The sequence below is a fragment of the Colletotrichum navitas genome (genome assembly GCF_030913465.1).
Source record: "Colletotrichum navitas strain CBS 125086 chromosome Unknown LY79scaffold_5, whole genome shotgun sequence".
Taxonomy (NCBI): domain Eukaryota; kingdom Fungi; phylum Ascomycota; class Sordariomycetes; order Glomerellales; family Glomerellaceae; genus Colletotrichum; species Colletotrichum navitas.
The window spans coordinates 69,031-86,040 of record NW_026850551.1 but is presented as its reverse complement, the minus strand read 5'-3'; the positions used below and the strand labels follow the sequence as shown (position 1 = coordinate 86,040).

The 17,010-nt window shown below is 53.7% G+C and overlaps 6 protein-coding genes across 6 annotated transcripts; 5 read left to right on the top strand and 1 right to left on the bottom strand.

Moving 5' to 3' along the window:
- Positions 1 to 3: 3 nt before the first annotated feature.
- LY79DRAFT_282756 (uncharacterized protein) lies at positions 4 to 1,133 on the top strand. The gene has a single exon (XM_060552129.1). It carries the CDS (start codon positions 220 to 222, stop codon positions 994 to 996), a length of 777 nt encoding a protein of 258 aa, XP_060418877.1. The 5' UTR covers positions 4 to 219; the 3' UTR covers positions 997 to 1,133.
- Positions 1,134 to 2,633: 1,500 nt separating this feature from the next.
- On the top strand, positions 2,634 to 4,238 carry LY79DRAFT_282748 (ubiquitin-related domain-containing protein). The gene is made up of 2 exons (XM_060552128.1): positions 2,634 to 3,745; positions 3,809 to 4,238. Exons 1-2 carry the CDS (start codon positions 3,097 to 3,099, stop codon positions 3,961 to 3,963), a joined length of 804 nt encoding a protein of 267 aa, XP_060418876.1. The 5' UTR covers positions 2,634 to 3,096; the 3' UTR covers positions 3,964 to 4,238.
- A 135-nt stretch (positions 4,239 to 4,373) lies between these two features.
- LY79DRAFT_646619 (proteasome maturation factor UMP1) lies at positions 4,374 to 5,284 on the bottom strand. Its single transcript, XM_060562467.1, has 2 exons — positions 5,156 to 5,284; positions 4,374 to 5,076 (listed from the first exon to the last, which is right to left on the bottom strand). The coding sequence occupies exons 1-2, from the start codon at positions 5,159 to 5,161 to the stop codon at positions 4,639 to 4,641; spliced, it is 444 nt and encodes a 147-aa protein (XP_060418875.1). The 5' UTR covers positions 5,162 to 5,284; the 3' UTR covers positions 4,374 to 4,638.
- A 198-nt stretch (positions 5,285 to 5,482) lies between these two features.
- Positions 5,483 to 7,846, top strand: LY79DRAFT_538414 (ABC transporter). The gene has a single exon (XM_060556738.1). The coding sequence runs from the start codon at positions 5,616 to 5,618 to the stop codon at positions 7,581 to 7,583; it is 1,968 nt and encodes a 655-aa protein (XP_060418874.1). The 5' UTR covers positions 5,483 to 5,615; the 3' UTR covers positions 7,584 to 7,846.
- Positions 7,847 to 8,593: 747 nt separating this feature from the next.
- LY79DRAFT_575971 (chitin synthase) lies at positions 8,594 to 12,299 on the top strand (the record flags this gene model as incomplete). Its single annotated transcript, XM_060559756.1, is given in 3 exon segments — positions 8,594 to 8,739; positions 8,755 to 11,042; positions 11,092 to 12,299. The coding sequence occupies 3 exon segments, from the start codon at positions 8,594 to 8,596 to the stop codon at positions 12,297 to 12,299; spliced, it is 3,642 nt and encodes a 1,213-aa protein (XP_060418873.1).
- Positions 12,300 to 12,830: 531 nt separating this feature from the next.
- On the top strand, positions 12,831 to 14,490 carry LY79DRAFT_282684 (aminoglycoside phosphotransferase). Its single transcript, XM_060552127.1, has 3 exons — positions 12,831 to 13,554; positions 13,662 to 14,257; positions 14,330 to 14,490. Exons 1-2 carry the CDS (start codon positions 13,056 to 13,058, stop codon positions 14,237 to 14,239), a joined length of 1,077 nt encoding a protein of 358 aa, XP_060418872.1. The 5' UTR covers positions 12,831 to 13,055; the 3' UTR covers positions 14,240 to 14,257; positions 14,330 to 14,490.
- Positions 14,491 to 17,010: the final 2,520 nt, after the last annotated feature.

Below are 17,010 nucleotides of genomic sequence, written 5' to 3'. Positions count from 1 at the left end.
CCTTTGTGGCCCAGCCTAATTTGAGTCGAAGCTGAAGTCAGGCAGGCCACAGGCTGATTAAAAGGGTGGGCATTGTAGTTCGGACAAAGCAAGAAGCGGGCGATGCAGGCTCGCACACACTGTGCGTGTTAGCGGACGGGTCAGACGGGAAGTCTATAAAAAAAGACCAGAACCTTAAGATCTCAAGAAAGGGTGGCCACTCCGGACGGACAAGGAAGCATGACGATGAGGACATGTGGTGGAGCTGAACGGGCCCGGCCTCGAGGTGGGAATCTGGATTGGCTACTTCGTACTGCCCTGGAAGTAGAGAGGATTTCCCAGCTACTTCGACGAAGCTGCCGGCGATGGTCGAACCAGCATTCACCAATGTCCCAAGAAAAAGGTGAATGCATGTCTTGGCGCTCTTACCGGCAGAGTCGACATCCCCGTCGGCTGGGCTGTGAGATAATTGGTTGGAACGCGTACGTCTCCCCACCCCCACTGGAAGAGAGAGAGAGAGAGAGAGTGTGTGTGTGTGTGTGTGTTGATGGAGAGCTAGTTCGCCCTGACGATGACACCTCGAACCTGCACAAATTGGGAAGATCTGGAAGCGCCAGGCTTAGCCGCCCGGACTGGGTGGTATGGTCGCTGTTCCACCATGTGGTTTCCGTCTTCCGCATATATTCAGCCTCTTTTTTTCCAGTCCAGTATCGCCAGGACCCGTTGCCTGCTGTGATGCTGGGCCCTTCGGTAGATCGGCAAGAGGCTCTCTTCGTCACCCACAAGCGTAATGGGGAGGGGGAGAACACTAAGAAAACTCGTGCCTGCATCTTCCGTTCTGCCGCCATACCATGTGAGTTTGGGATGTGCGTGTGCGTTTGTATCTGTCCCTGCCTCTGCCCTGTGCAGCGCGTGAGTCTTGAGGAGAGTTTCGCAGGTTCCTGGCCGCCCCGCCTGGGTGATCCCATGTTCAGAAACATATCAACGCTGATGGGTAGCCTGAGTGGTGGAAAATAGAGCGGTGAGCGAAGAGAATCCCGCCATCCCACACACGTTTAGGAGCGGGGACGACGACTGAAACATCTCACGTCTTTTCCCATGTTGGAGGGCGGCTGCCTTTCCTCTCGGAATTGGGATGCGCAGACACGAACAACACAGGTGCCGCAGGCTGGTCGGGTTCCCTTTCCAGTCCGCACTCTCGGGCCCCTCCCTGCCTAGATCTGGGGTACGAAAGAGAGTGCGTGCGGTCGAAATACGTCACGTCTCAGATAGCCAGATAGCGGGCTTCCTTTCAGGCGGAGGTGACGGGGGCATCCGTGGGCGCTGGGGTTGATTCTAGTGCTGGCAAGGACCTGTCACTCTTGTCCATGACGCTAACCTGGACGGGGCTTAACATTGAACATACAGCATGAATATGATCATCAGAACTTACCAATAGCACACTGCATCTTTTTGCTGCAGGAAGCACCCGATCTACCTGTAATTTGGGGAGGGGGCGGTAGCACGATACGACGAGAGGCGAGGGTCGGGAGAAGCTCGGGGGAAAACGAGGGCAGGGGAATAACGAAAGGAAGGAAGGAACGGAAAGGACTGGAGATGCTTCATTCGGCACGCGAACCAGCAACTCATTCACCTTCGCCATCCTAAAGAAGATTCATTACTCGGCGAAGAAAGCAAAGTTGGCTTATTTTCCGCCGAAGCAAGGCATCGCATCATATTCCGGCATCTCCTGCCGTCTGCCAGTACAGACAGACCCTGCGTAAATGGGGAATGACACGCAGAGGATCGCCGTCAAGTAGCTGCATAGCACACCGTCTGGTGTCTAGGTACCTAGGCACTTCTCATCGTCTCTTGCAATTGGTCTTCGGAAGTGTGCAAGCTACCCGTTAGCACGCGGGGTTGCTTCGTTGCTGTGTCTCTCAATCCCCACGTCAACTTGTGCAATCATTCCATCATCTGCGGACAACGCCATTGAAAGTCGAACCTGAGGGAGCCTTGGTGTGGAGAAATCCTGCAGGTGCGAATTCGACGCGGGGCAGGAGGGACCTCCAGTAGGTGTCTCTTCATCTCTCTCTGCTTCCCAACAACCCCCAATCCTTGCCGGACTAGTTTATCGCCCTTTGCTGCCGGTATCCGCCACCGCCGCCGCCATTGTCGCGGCCGTAGTACTTTTCGTGCAGGAGAGCCCATTGGCCGAAACGAACTACACGACTCGACTAGTACCGATTGTTCTGAGGTGTGACGGTAGGAGACGGCTTTGAGTGCCAGAAACCTCTCGTCATGCTTCAATTACCTGACTTGTCTGCCTGCCTAGCAGGCCGACTGATTGCCTGTCTCAAGCTGTCTTTGACAGCTGGAAGGTAAAGTGAAGTAAGTCCCCGTCACATCTCAACAGCAGTAGCATCCAGACGATGCAGTGCATCTAGCCAATTGCCAGCTGCTGCCATTCTTCTGCTCACCCCAGCGAAGCGGGCTTATTGCCGAGCCATCCAGCCCAGCCTAACCCCGGTAAACAGCCTCCTCCCCAGAGTGAGTCCAAGTCCACCACGGCCCACACAGCCCACGGCCCACGGCCACGCTTCCGCCAAGGTAACCCAGACTAGACTCCAGTCAGTCTCCATTCAACCTCTCCAACTCGACCCCGGCCCCCGCCCAGTTCCTCCTTTCTTTCCCTTTTCCCGCTGGCCGCTAGACGCTACAGTACATACCTCGTCCACTTCAGTCCTGAACGCTGGACCTGTGAACGCTGGACCTGGATGCACTGATCACCCGCCTTCCCAGCCGTGCCTTCCCGTCAAACACCCAAATCTCAAACTCCCCCAGTCCACGTCCCATCCTGGCAACTGCCACAACACCGGCCTCGCTGCCCACGCCAACTGGTACCATCCCGACGACCCTTTGCGTCTCACCCGACAACCAACAACAATTTATCTTTCCCAGTTCCCTCTCGCGCACCATCGACCCCAAATATCGACCTATCGTCGTCACCTACTCGCGACTTGCCGCATGTATTGAGCCACTGCATCCGAGTTGACCCAACGACTTCCCTCACGAGCCTGCATCCCTCCCCCCAAGGCTCGTCGCCCTGCGTGCCTTTGCCTCGTCGCCTTTTCCGCAATGGCCGACGCCAACCCAGCCGACGTCAACATGAGCAGTGCTCAACCAGTCAAGGGCTCATTGGCCGAGTCCAAGGACGCCGTACCCATGAAGACACTGCCGCAGTCCTCATTGACAGACGCCGATACCATAGCTGCCTCCAATACAGCAAAGACAACAGCGACAACGACTTCATCGAACCATGGGGCCAGCAGCAATACTGCCACGGATAGTGCCACTGCAGTCCCGGCAACCAGCGACGCCAGCGATTCAATCGAACCATCCGCCAAAGGGAAGGAGAAGCAATCCGCACCCCCGCAAGTGGACAAGAACCAAGATGACGCCATGGCCATTGGCCCTTCCGTTGATGATGTCCAATCCGTCAGCAACGCCCCATCAGATGGCCCAGTCTGTAACATTACACTACTGTTAACAACTGGCGCGCGACACCCCTATAAGCTAGACGAGAAGTACCTGACAAAGAGGAACGTGAACGTCCCGGGGCTTACCGAGGCAGGAAAGAAGGACCCCTTTACCATCAGCGTCTACACGTTAAAGGAGTTGATATTGCGGGAGTGGCGTGAAGAATGGGATCCCAAGCCGGCAAGCCCCAGCAGCATACGGCTGATTCACTTCGGAAAGCTTCTGGACGACAAGGACCAGCTGAAGCGTAAGCATGCTCCACCAATACCGGTTGGCCTTGCCTTTTCCATGCTAACAAACACATCATCAGAATATCACTTCAGCGCAGAGGCAGCCAATGTTGTGCACATGACAGTCCGGCCAGCTGACATCGTTGAAGAGGAAGAGCCCAAGGGAGGTAATAAGTCAGCTTCCGGCGGTGGTCGCAGCCGAGAAGGCGGTAGCGGATGCTGTGTCATTTTATGATGGAAACGGCTCACATGCGTTTTCTTTCTGCGACCATCATCTTTTCCACTCACAAAGAGCCATTCCTTTTTTATCTATTTTTTTTTTTTTTGCCCCAGAGCGAAGAGTGCGCATGGAAGAAGGTCCAGCGAGGAGGACCTGTCTGATTTAACCAGGGGGGCTCTTGCTGCTTTGCGTGGTACAAATCCTAAATGGCAGACGCTTGGCTGGGTTCATGGTTTTTTTGACACTGCATACACCTTCAAGTGTGTCTGGGTGGGTTGTATGGCCTGGAGAGGGTTTTGGGATGGGTTGACTCTTTAGGCCTTTTTTTCTCATGTCTTGTTTGTGTTTCTCTCCTTGGGAGACATTACCCAAACATCCATCGAGCGTATTACCGAGAGCGAAGTCGATAATGGGAAATCAGGAGTACGGCGGCGTATCATAGCTTTATTTATTTGTTCTGTTTGATTCTCTTTTCACGCCCCCACCTTTCATAGGGTATCTTGTCCATAGGATAGTAGAACGCAATCTGTTCCCTTCTCCTTGAGCCCGGACCCTCAAGCGAAAATGATTTCTATGGTCTTGATGCCCCCCTTGGCCATGCCGTCCAGAAGTCGTTGCGCATGTCGTAGTTGTACAATTCCGTTCATCCTCTCCGCTGCTACACCATCCCAGGAATCGGAGCCCGGAGTCTCAGATCTTCAGCTTCCTCTCCATCTCGTCGTGCATGCCGACGATGCCCACGCTCTCCTCGCCCGAGTAAACGTCCTCCCACGTGACGCTAGTGTCCTTGCCGCGGAGGATCTCCTCGTGGAGGCTGGGCTTCTGGCCACCGAGGGCGAGAGGCCGCCATTCACCATTCTGAGTGATTTTGAGCTCCATCTGGCGGCGGATGGGCTCCGCGAGGCCAAATGTGCGACGCAGTGTCTCCATGCGCATGTTCTCCTGCGTGGCCTCCCAGTTCTTGAGGCGGGACTCGAGCGGGTGAGCGCTCGTGGGGACGTTGGACTTTGCGTCGAAGGCCGACTGACCGACGCCAGCACGGAGGGTGTCATGGACACCCGGGGCCGACGGGGCGGCGGCGCCAGCGGCGAAGGTTGTGGGCTGGTTCGCGGCGGGGACGATTCGCATCTGAGAGACGATTGTGTTAGTTAGGCTCGATTGCAGGCAAGTGGCGGATCGTGAGGGGGGATAGGGAGAGAACACATACAGCCATCTTGAAAAGTTTGTTGGCAGTTCTGGAGGGGGAAAGATTCTTGGGGTTCTGTTCGATGGTGATGCAACTGAACGACGAGAGGCTGACTGCTGGGAGCTTGCGCTTCGGTGATGTGCCTGGAGCTTTCCACCTGGCTGCGTTGCCCCCCCCAGTCCAGTCCCGTCATTAGCTAAGGCACTTACTTGCACGTGATGTCCAGGCTGAAATGCAGGCGCGGCAGCTTACCCCTGTCATCGCTACTTCCGTCCTCTGCGACGTAAGGCCAATGGAATGTGGGGTCTTTAGGGTGGGGCGATGACAGAGAAGCTAATACACCGACATCGCAGGGCGTTTACGTACAAAAAGTCTGGGGAAAGCTATCGGCCCCAGATTGGAAGAGGAAGAGTGACCATGTGAGTCACCGCTACCATAAACACAGATACAATGGTATATCGGCCTTGAAATATTTACGAAAATGCGGCTACCTAACCGTTATCCCCCAATCTTGCGGATCGCCAATGGCAGTTTCTACCGCCGGCACCCCAACGCGCACTCGACACACCCAAACCCGCCACTCTTCAGCGAGCTGAGCTTCGAGCTACCGTCCTTCACCGAGACCAAGAAGCACTGGTGTATCGTCGGGCCTTCGCTCTCCGGAAAGACGACGCTGCTGCAAGTTCTCAGGGGCCAACACCTTGCGGTTCCGCCGACGGCGCGGGCGTACCCCTACCTCTCGACCGACGAGGTGCCATCGCGACTGCGAAACCCGAACCGAGCGATCCAATACGTCGGGTTCGATGGTGAGCAGGGCAACGCGCTCGGTGGGCCGACGAGGAGCGCGTATCTCGCCGCGCGTTATGAGTCACGGAGGGAGAACACGGATTTCTCGTTGCGAGACTTTCTTCTGGGGAACACGGAACTGAACCCGCTGGATACGCTTCCCGGGGAGGAAAACCTTATCCCCGGAGAGCTCCTGGACAGGGTTGTTACAGACCTGAGATTGGATCAACTTCTCGATCTACCCGTTGCTTTCTTGAGTAACGGCCAGGGAAGGAGGGCGCGCATCGCGAGAGCGTTGTTGACGACGCCCGAGGTTCTGTTGCTGGACGAGCCGTTCATGGGGCTCGATCCGCCAACTGTGGCGTCATTAAGTCCACTACTTCAGTCGTTGGCTGAGAGGCAGTGCCCTCGGCTTGTTCTCAGCGTAAGGCCTCAGGATCCCTTGCCCGAGTGGATCACGCACCTCATCTACCTGCGGAGCGACTGCCAGATCAGCTCGATGGGACCCAAGGATATCGTGTTGGAAGGACTCAGGAAGTATGTCAGGGGTGTATGGAACGGCGGGTTACAGGAGGATGAGAAGCTTCCTGTGCACTCGCTGGTAGAGATGGGCAAGACATTAACTGGTAAGGGCATTGAAGGCGACGGGCTCTTCGAGTCAAAGGAGAAGGACCAGCATGCTGCTGGAGCCACAGCTTTGGCGAATGTCCCGACTTCTGAGGCGCCACGCGGCGAGCCCTTGGTCGAAATGGATGGTTGCCAAGTAAGGTACGGAAGCAAGATCGCCCTGGGCAACTGGTCGCAAGAAACACCCTCTGGGCCTAAGGATGGCCTCATCTGGACGGTCCGAAGAGGAGAGCGTTGGGGAGTGTTTGGTCCGAACGGGTCGGGCAAGACCACGCTTGTGTCCCTTCTCTGCTCCGACCATCCTCAGACATACTCTCTCCCCATCAAACTGTTTGGCAGAAGTAGACTGCCCGAGCCTGAATCAGGCCAACGGCCTCTTACGCTCTGGGATATTCAGTCACGAATCGGGCACTCAAGCCCCGAGGTCCACCAGCACATGCCCCGCGGCCTGACGGTAAGGCAAGTCTTGGAAAATGCGTGGGCAGACACGTTTAAGGGGGCCCCCAAGCTCGACGACGTAGCACGCGGCAAGGTTGAGGCAACACTGCGATGGTTCGCTCTAGAGCTGAACCCGGCCCACCAAGACTCATCCGCCACCAGGAGCGCCGACGACCTAGCCTGGTCCGATGAATACCTCTTCGGCGGCCTCTCCTTCAGCGCGCAGCGGATTGCCCTGCTGCTGCGGGCCATCATCAAGAATCCCGACGTTGTGGTGCTCGACGAGGCGTTCAGCGGCATGGACGACTCTGTCCGGGACAAGTGCATGCTGTACCTTGCTAAGGGAGAGGAGAAAACTTACAGCGGCGACCGGATCGTGGACAGCGAGGTCGCTAAGGCCGGCCGGGTGAAAGTCAGGGGTCTCACGGATCAGCAGGCGTTGATCTGCATCAGCCACCTCAAAGAGGAGGTTCCAGATTGCGTGCGCGAGTGGATCTGCCTGCCCGAGGCCAACGAGGGGCTGCCGGCGCGGTTTGGGCGATTTAACGGACCGCTGAGGACGGACGAGAAGGGGTGGAGGGCGCTCTGGGGCGTGTAAGAATGGCCCAGAGACTTTAATGCGTGGAGATATTTGATTACCCCAGAGAGACGGCATACAGATGCATCAGTTGGAGAGCGCCACTTGTAAATGTGATAAACGCGGAGGTGCCAAGAAAACACCATATAGAAAGCCCCTTTGGTGGGGGTGGGGGGCTAGGATTGCAAGTAATGTAGGGTCCCTTATGCAGATGTTGACAGCTGCGGCTCCGACGGAGTAGACATCATGTTTGCCGATGAGGAAGACACACTTTGACAGTGAAAGTGCTTTCGCATGAGTTGTTGCTAGGATCCGGTGTTGTGCAGACGTAGGTAAGTGATGTTGCAAACTAATGTTTACTTGCGTATCCGCTTCGGGCAATGCGATCAGAAACGGACGGCGGGCCAGAAGCGCTAGTAGGCCGCTAGCCACTGAGATGTTCCATAAACAGGCTCAGCCGCCCCCCCCCCCCACCGGCCCGCCTTTTGGGACCAGGACACCACACGAATCCCATGCGCACCTCCGTTGTCGTGCCAACCTGACCCAACTGTCCGATCAGTCCTGTTGCCCCCCCCGACACTCGCGGATGCGCTGTGCAGAAGGGAAGGGAGAGAGAAAGAAAGAAAGAAAGGAGTAGCACAAACGATCTCCAATACTCGACTCTCCCTCCTGCAGCTTAAATTATCGTCCTCTCTGTATCCCGCTTTGCGAAAACGCTAGTCTCCATTCTATCGATATTGTCTGCCACTTGGGTTTCCGTCGCGAAATTCTCGAGGCAACACAATCATCATCGAGACTTACACATACCCCATTTTCAGCTTCGCAACGTCGAGACATTGGAGTAGGTCCAACAACGCCACCCACCTACTGGAAGCTACGCCAATCCCCCCCTCGCAAAGATCTCGTCGTGGCGCCAGCCCGTGGTAGACAAAGGAAAGTCCACGCCCCCGGTCCTTGAGAACAACCGTCCTAGCATTCCACAGACCGTTTCGTCCCAGTAACCACCGGGGCGCACGAACAACACTCTCGCCATGGACCCAAATACCCCCTCCCGACCGCCTGACTATAGCCTCCCACCTTACGATGATTGCGACGACACATCGCCGGGACGCTCCAACAACCCCGCCGCCATTCGACTCTTGACCTCAGTCGAGGAGCCCATCATGGACAGCCGACCGTATGTAACATTCAGCCCTCACTTTCAGACACCACCCGTTGGCGGCAGCCGTGCCAGCGCATCGCGGCCCCATCAATCTGCTTCTACTCCCGCTTCTGCGTCTTCCATCCCTCGCCTCCGACAAGTTCACAAGACGCCCGAGTCGTCGCCCAGCCTCTTCCCGCGCCCTCTCTCACTGCGTAGGAAGAAGTCAGACGCTGCAGACCCGGCGATCTCTACCCCCAATCACCTTGATGCGTTGCGGCTGCAGGAGGAGGCGCGGCCCACCGCGTCCTCAACTCCGGAGCCCATCAAAACACCATGTCGAAGCGACGTGAGTGTCGTCGACTTTGCAGATGCGCAGCGCGTCTCTCGCATCCCGGTGCGGTCCACTACTGTCAAGTTGCAGAAGCGCGCGAGACCCGGCTCCATCAGAGGGGCACAGTTTCGGGACAGTCTCCCGACCATACCAGAGGGTCCCTCGATGCGGAAAAGTCAACTGCATCAGTCCTCAAGCTGCCCTGCCTCTCCTTTTTCCAATGACTTCAGTAATAGCACAAACACAAGCTCACATTCAGAGAATAGGCCCCGATCCAGTCGACGATCCTATGCGTCCTCTATCTTATCCGACAGATCCGCCTCTATCCGAGACCCTCCCAGCATCCCGCCTCCCGATTCAACCTACGTTCCATTCCAAGGCCGCGACTACGCCCGCCAGTATGAGCGCACTTATGAGCAGGAGTACCAAGATGACTACCCTTACGAGTACCAGTCCGGACGTGAGTCGCCTACCAGGACGTACAGCCCCTCCCGCCTATCATCAGACTTCACTAGGCCTCCTCCATCTGGGATTTACGAACCTTCGGACCTTAATGGTAGCCCCAGACCGGGAACTCCGTCATCAAGATATGGCGGAAGCCCCAGGCGACCACTCCCCCCTGCGCCGCTGTTCTCAGCCGGTGCGAGCCGCAACCCGGCCACTTTTGCAGACGACGCGACAGTTTCAATCCCTCTCCACGATGCCGACGACGTCTTCGGACCGGAAACGGATATTAGTGAGACACAGCCCATGAGAGAATCATATTTGTCGCATGACCAAGCCACCCTTAGTGATGAAGAAACGGAGACCGACATCAATGAAAAGGTCGAGCACTACGGCCCCGCGCCGGATGGCATGCAAGAGCGTCGAGGCGTGCGTGCGCCGCAAATGTCAAGAAAGGAAGTTCAGCTTATCAACGGAGAGCTGGTTTTGGAGTGCAAGATCCCCACGATTCTTTACAGTTTCCTTCCTCGTCGTGACGAGGTCGAATTCACCCATATGAGATACACGGCCGTCACCTGCGACCCCGATGATTTTGTCGATCGCGGCTACAAGCTCCGCCAGTCGATCGGCAAAACGGCTCGTGAGACGGAACTTTTCATCTGCGTCACCATGTACAACGAAAACGAGTTCGACTTCACCAGGACAATGCACGCCGTTATGAAGAACATCTCCCACTTCTGTGCCCGCTCAAAGTCACGCACATGGGGTGACAATGGTTGGCAGAAGATTGTGGTCTGCATCGTTTCCGACGGCAGAGAGAAGATCCATCCCCGCACACTCGACGCACTGGCGGCCATGGGCGTTTACCAACACGGCATCGCAAAGAACTATGTCAACCAGAAGGCCGTGCAGGCTCACCTATATGAATATACGACACAAGTGTCACTTGACTCTGACCTCAAGTTCAAGGGCGCCGAGAAGGGCATCGTTCCTTGCCAGTTGATCTTCTGTTTGAAGGAAAAGAACCAGCGGAAGCTCAACTCGCATCGTTGGTTCTTCAATGCTTTCGGAAAGGCCCTCAACCCGAACGTGTGCATTCTACTCGACGTCGGTACGAGGCCCGGTGGTACGTCCCTCTATCATCTGTGGAAGGCCTTCGACAACGATTCCAACGTCGCTGGTGCTTGTGGAGAGATCAAGGCCATGAAGGGCCGTTTCGGAGTTAATCTCCTAAACCCGCTTGTTGCCTCGCAGAACTTCGAGTACAAGATGTCCAACATCCTTGACAAACCATTGGAGTCGATCTTTGGCTACATTACCGTCTTGCCTGGTGCACTTAGCGCGTATCGCTACCACGCTCTGCAAAATGACGAGACGGGTCATGGTCCCCTCAGTCAATACTTCAAGGGAGAGACTCTGCACGGGCAGCACGCAGACGTGTTTACGGCCAATATGTACCTGGCTGAGGATCGTATTCTCTGCTGGGAGCTTGTCGCCAAGCGTGGGGAGAGTTGGGTGTTGAAGTACGTGAAGGGCTGTCATGGTGAAACGGACGTGCCAGGTAAGAGCCCACGCCCACTGATGGCCAATATCAACTAACGATTTTCCAGACACTGTTCCCGAGTTTATCTCACAGCGACGTCGTTGGCTCAACGGTGCCTTCTTTGCTGCGGTGTACTCGCTCGTCCACTTTAAGCAGATTTGGACCACCGACCATACTATCACACGCAAACTACTCCTCCACGTGGAATTCGTCTACCAATTCCTCCAGCTCATCTTCACCTATTTCTCTCTGGCAAACTTCTATCTGACTTTCTACTTCGTTGCGGGCGGTCTGGCTGATCCTTTGGTGGATCCCTTCGGTCACAACATTGCTCAGTACATCTTTACGGTTCTACGGTACATTTGCGTTCTGCTCATCTGCGCGCAATTCATCCTCTCTCTGGGAAATCGCCCCCAAGGAGCAAAGAAGTTGTATCTCTTCAGCATTGTCGTCTACAGCATCATTATGATGTATACGACATTCGCCACCTTCTACATCGTCATCCGCCAGCTGAAGGAGAAAGACAACCCGGATATCCACATGGGTAACAACGTCTTCACCAACTTCATCGTCTCGATTCTTTCGACTATAGGATTGTACTTTGTCATGTCTTTCATGTACCTGGACCCCTGGCACTTGTTTACCAGTGCGGCCCAGTACTTCATGCTCCTGCCTGCATACATCTGTACTCTGCAAGTGTATGCGTTTTGCAACACGCACGACGTCACATGGGGCACAAAGGGAGACAACGTCATGAAGACGGATCTGGGTGGGGCCATCGGTAAAGGCAACAGTGTCGAGCTCGAGATGCCCTCGGAACAACTCGATATCGACTCTGGATACGATGAGGCGCTGCGCAACCTTCGTGACCGCGTTGAGGTTCCGGCCTCGCCTATTTCTGAAGCGCAGTTGCAGGAGGACTACTACAAGAGCGTTCGCACGTATATGGTGCTCATATGGCTCATCTGCAACGCCACCCTCGCTATGGCTGTGTCTGAGGCGTATAGCAAGCGCGGCATTGGTGAAAACTATTACCTTGCCTTCATTCTCTGGGCCGTGGCTCTTCTGGCGCTCTTCCGCGCGATCGGCTCCACCACGTTTGCGGTCCTCAACGTCGTCAGCATGATTGTCGACGGCCAAGTCCGCATGAGCCTTAAGGTGCCCAAGTGGATGGGCGGCTTCGGCGAAAAGCTCAGCGAGAAGATGAGCAGCGTTGGGAGCAGCGTGGGAAGTAGCGTCGGCGGCAGCAAGCTGAGCAGCGTTTTCAAGCGCTGATGAGAGTAATTCTCTTTGCGTGCGGCTACGTTTTTGACGAGAGTATGACTTGCAACTTTTGGCGTTTGCGGTTTTCCCCCTGGCTGTTTTTCCTTTCTTCCTCAACGTCTTCTATTGCTGCTCAACGAAGGTACGGAGAAAGAGTTGCAAGGAGGTAGGTTTGGGATGTTCCTTGTTGCTTTTTTCTTTAGAGATATCAGATGGGTTTTATTGTTTGCGGACGAGAGATTGACGGGATGAGGAGAGACTTGGACTTTTGTTGTTCGTAATGATTGGAAGAATGTGTTGAATGTCGGATTGGACATGGCGACGAGAGACGATAGCAACGAACAGTCGATCGACGACTCGACGCCTTTGATGTATGAGAATTGGCTAAAGAGCCACACATGTAGATAGATTTGAAGAAAATGAAAAAAGGGATTGTATTCTCAAGGGAATTAACGCCCTAGGGTTTGCGATGTATCTCAGTGTACAACTTGTATTTGTCACCAACCATTCCAAGCCTTATGATCCTCGGCTGTCAGCAACATTACGTGTCTATAGACCATGAGCACTACCATTTGTCCGACCCCGCTCGCCGCGGATCTCCCTGTCAGACTCGTGAGGGTTGCAAAGCGTCAGCTCCGGTAGCAGGGTAAATATAAAGACGGGACCTACCTCTGCTCTCAATAGCCGTGCGATGCGCTACAACTTCCACTCCGTCCATCCATGCCATGAACTGACAGCAAGCACCGCACAAGCACAAATCCTGACAACATGTCTCAAACACCAGACGAGCAACTTCCTGCCCTTCCGGCGGATGTGACGCCCAATTGGCTGGGGTCGAAGCTGGGGCACAGCATTAAGTTTGTCGAAAACACGCACAACATCTGGGGCACGGGCAGCAAGCTGTTCTACACCATCACGTACGAGGATGAGAGCAGCAACGGGGACAAGCCGAAGCATGTGTGCGTTAAGGGCGTCTTCAGCCCCGAAATGATTGAGGCGCAACCGTGGACCGTTAGCTTGGCGCAACGCGAGGCCGGCTTCTTCTCCAAGGTGGCGCCAAACGTCAAGAACATGGTTTATCCCAAGGGCTGGTGGAGCGGGACGAGTGAGAAGCAGGGCATTGCCATCATGAGCGACCTAACTAAAGAAGGCTGCACTTTCCCCGGCGAGGTGGCTTCGTATCCGGTCGAGAAGGTCATGAACGGTGTTGAGCAGCTGGCAGGTCTGCATGCGCAGTACTGGGGTCAGAGCCAAGAAGATCACCCCTGTACGAAAGCCCCGCCTCCCCTCCCCTCCCCTCAACTTGTCTCTCAAAGACAGTTAGTCCAAGATTAAAAAAACTGACGGCCCGCCTCTTCCTTGCCCCTCCAACAGGGATCTGGAACAACTACGACCCGGCCATGAAGTTCATGTGCACGCCATGGGACGAGGTGGTGCGGGCCCCGGGCCGCCCGCGGCTGCCCGCGTACCTGATGGACGGCGGGCGCTGCAACACGGGGTTGGATCGGTACTTCGCCGAGCGCAACCCCCGGTTCCGTACGCTGCTGCACGGCGACACGCACATCGGCAACGTCTATTTCACCAGGGACGGCCGCATCGGGTTCCTGGACTGGTCGGCCTTCCACTTCGGCTCGTGTTTCCATGACGTCGTCTACCACATGACAGCCATGCTGAGCGTCGAGGACCGCCGCGCCCACGAGATGGAGGTTCTCGACCGTTACCTCGACGCGCTTCACCGCCTCGGTGGGCCGCGTTTCGACCGCCACGGCGACCCGGAGGTCATGCTCGAGTACCGCCGCTCCTTCATGACCAACGTCATCTGGCTCATCTGTCCCGACGGCCTGCAGTCCAAGGAGCGCGTCGCGGTCCTGTGTGAGCGCACTGTTGCTGCCTATGACGACCACAAGGTTATTGATGTTATCCTTGGCCAGCCAACGCCCACTGCTGCTTGAAACGAATGATTGGTGGAGGTTAGGATTCCAACTATAGCTTCCTATGTAGCTACATCAGTGCCTCACGGCTTACACCATTACAATGAGCAGTGGTTTGGCGTAAAGGCATTGTCTAGACCCACTTCCAGAGCCACTCATAAGCCGCGTCTCTAGCACCAGGCTCACCCAGGAAACACAGCTAACACTGATCGAGCTCCCCTATATAGGAGCTGGTATACAAAACAACAGCCCTTGGTTACAGGAGCTAATATTGGCAGGAGCATTTCACAAGAGTCTTTTCGTTCAAGAACTCTTGTTAAACAAGTTGAATATTCAACCCATTGTGACCTTGTTAACTGATCCATTAGTTTTAAACTGATGAAAGAACATAGGGAAGGAACTTTTCAGCAACCTGGTTATCACAAGGTTACAACTGTACATGAATAGATGACTATCCAATCATACAACGGTGGAGGAAACAGGTGGTAAAGTGGTTGAATGTTAAGTAAAATGAGGAAATGCAATCAATGTCTGAGCGGGAGCAGGTTCTTGACTGGACGCAGATAGGCTGAAATGAAAGCATTAAGACTTTGACAAATAAACCCAGAACCGATTAAACAACTAACTAATAGCGATCTGATAATGTTTATGTGGAATTTCTAAGATTAGTTCTGCCAAGAGTAATGATGTTAAGGGGGGAGAATGCAAGCGTTGAGGGTGACAATAATCATATTGAATTCACTTACAGTTATCTAGGCATCCTTTTCTAGCTTCTTCGGACACCATTCTATACTAGGGCTTTTACAGTTGAAAAAGGAACATCTCGTAGTTTTCCAGCCCCCGTTCGCCTGCTTTATAACGAAGAGTTCCTGGTTTGCGTGCGGCTCCGACTCCTGCGTTGCCAAAATCGGTTTAGTTCCTCCCGCAGGCGTTCGTGCAGAAACCTACTTTGGGGGCGTGACAGCCACTACCTTAGTGCTGAATTCAATGACAAGCTACATTATTGAGAAGATGCGCACATGCGAATTGTAGAGAACGCAAGAGCCTGCGGCGGCGTGGAAGTGAGGAGGCATTATGAGGCCGTCGGAGGTGTAGAGGGCAACAGCATCTTCCACGTTACGGATCTTTAGAGCTATTCCATAAGTGATAAGTGTGGAGGACGGGGGTAACGTTTTCAGCTTCAGTGGACGACACTGTAAGGCATCAACATTAGCTCAACTAATCGAAAGATGGGTTTGCTTCCGGCAACGTACTGCCAGTAGGTTACCATGTATTTGAATTCTCAATAGACTTCGAAATGAGGTTTTATTAGTCTAGAAGGGTGTACAAATTCTCGTAATTAAGCGATACAATGATATAAGTATTTACTTGCATTTTGATGTAAACGTAAGCGAGGGGGAGGAGGGGTGTGGGAAGGAGGGGGGTCACAGGGACACGTAACTATCACAATCACTAGCTTCTCACTTCAGCCGTTTGCATTAGGATTCAGCAAGCCAAAGAAGACCACATTATAACGAAAACCTACGGACGTGAAACGATTTTTAAATAAAGAAGTCGCATATTTGATGTTCCTTTCAATTGTGAAATGAAAAAGAAAGGTAGCATGGGTTTTCTTTATCTATGTTTCGTTGCAACTATGATTGTTTGTTCTACTTTGTTTGCAGCGTGTTGTAGCAGAGCGGTGAGAGAAAGAAAGAGAGAGAGAGAGAGAGAGAGAGAGAGAGAGAGAGAGAGAGAGAGAGAGAGAGAGAGAGAGAGAGAGAGAGAGAGAGAGAAAGAGAGAGAGAGAAAGAGAGAGAGAGAAAGAGAGAGAGAAAGAGAAAGAGACAATAGAGTCATACTTGGCTGGCTAGGGGTACAGTGAGTTTTAATTTTTGGTCTGGTCAAGACGTATCGTGGATACAGAGCTTGTTCCTTGCCCCGGCAATTACACGCTAGAGTCACTTTGCAATATCTAGTCCGTCTGTATCAAATTTAAGCTAGTTTCCTTTCTACTTCTTTTCTTTTTCTTTTCTTATTTCGCCAATTAGCCTTTGGGTAGTGGCCCTTTCCTTGTTCAACGTGCCGAACTTCCATTACAAATACAATTGATTTTCATCCAAATCTTCTTTCATCAGATAGCCTCCCAACTGCAAAGGCCAAAGATTCACCACCGGCTCATACATATGTTCAGAATTCGATCATCAAGTGACTAGAATCCCCCGAGTTGAGGTGTAATATGTCAGGCGTCGTTGTTTCAAATTCAAGCTAGTTTTTATCAGTCATGCCCTAAATATGTTCATGTCATGGATTGTTTCTTGGGGTATTATGAGGACTTGTGCTTAAAATATATTTATAACGCAATGATCTCGGACTCTTATCAATAGTTATCCCTAACCTGTCTCCTATGAGTTGCTGCTTGGCGAAGCGGGGAATACAGGTTCGCGAATCGCGACTCATCAACAGCTGGGCCGGAGCACGGCACAATTCTGGCACATCAGCTAAAACAGCTTCACCTATCTTACACGAAGTCATCGATATCTATGAAACTATTCCAAGCCCTGGTTGACAAAAATTGATTGGTTTGACTTTGCCTGAGGGGAATCCAAAGTTTGAGCCTGTCGATTCCCCTCAAAGAGTCAAAAATGCTGAATCTATAACCCGAAACCTCACGTGATACAGCGATGGTGAAATCGCTTCTGAGGATGACGAAAGATGGCGCCAGATCAGCCCAGTTGCTCTCGCGTCGAATCAACCAAACTGCCCTCCAAAACCCCTCTCATAGTCTGGTAGGTGACAAATTACCATGAACT

What these genes read in the sequence shown, in the direction of transcription:
- LY79DRAFT_282684 (XM_060552127.1), top strand. Translation starts at nt 13,056, where the DNA reads ATGTCTCAAACACCAGACGAGCAACTTCCTGCCCTTCCGGCGGATGTG. An exon ending in GAGCCAAGAAGATCACCCCT is followed by an intron (nt 13,555 to 13,661) that starts GTACGAAAGCCC and finishes CCCCTCCAACAG; the next exon opens with GGATCTGGAACAACTACGAC.
- LY79DRAFT_538414 (XM_060556738.1), top strand. Translation starts at nt 5,616, where the DNA reads ATGCGGCTACCTAACCGTTATCCCCCAATCTTGCGGATCGCCAATGGC.
- LY79DRAFT_282748 (XM_060552128.1), top strand. Translation starts at nt 3,097, where the DNA reads ATGGCCGACGCCAACCCAGCCGACGTCAACATGAGCAGTGCTCAACCA. An exon ending in CGACAAGGACCAGCTGAAGC is followed by an intron (nt 3,746 to 3,808) that starts GTAAGCATGCTC and finishes ACACATCATCAG; the next exon opens with AATATCACTTCAGCGCAGAG.
- LY79DRAFT_282756 (XM_060552129.1), top strand. Translation starts at nt 220, where the DNA reads ATGACGATGAGGACATGTGGTGGAGCTGAACGGGCCCGGCCTCGAGGT.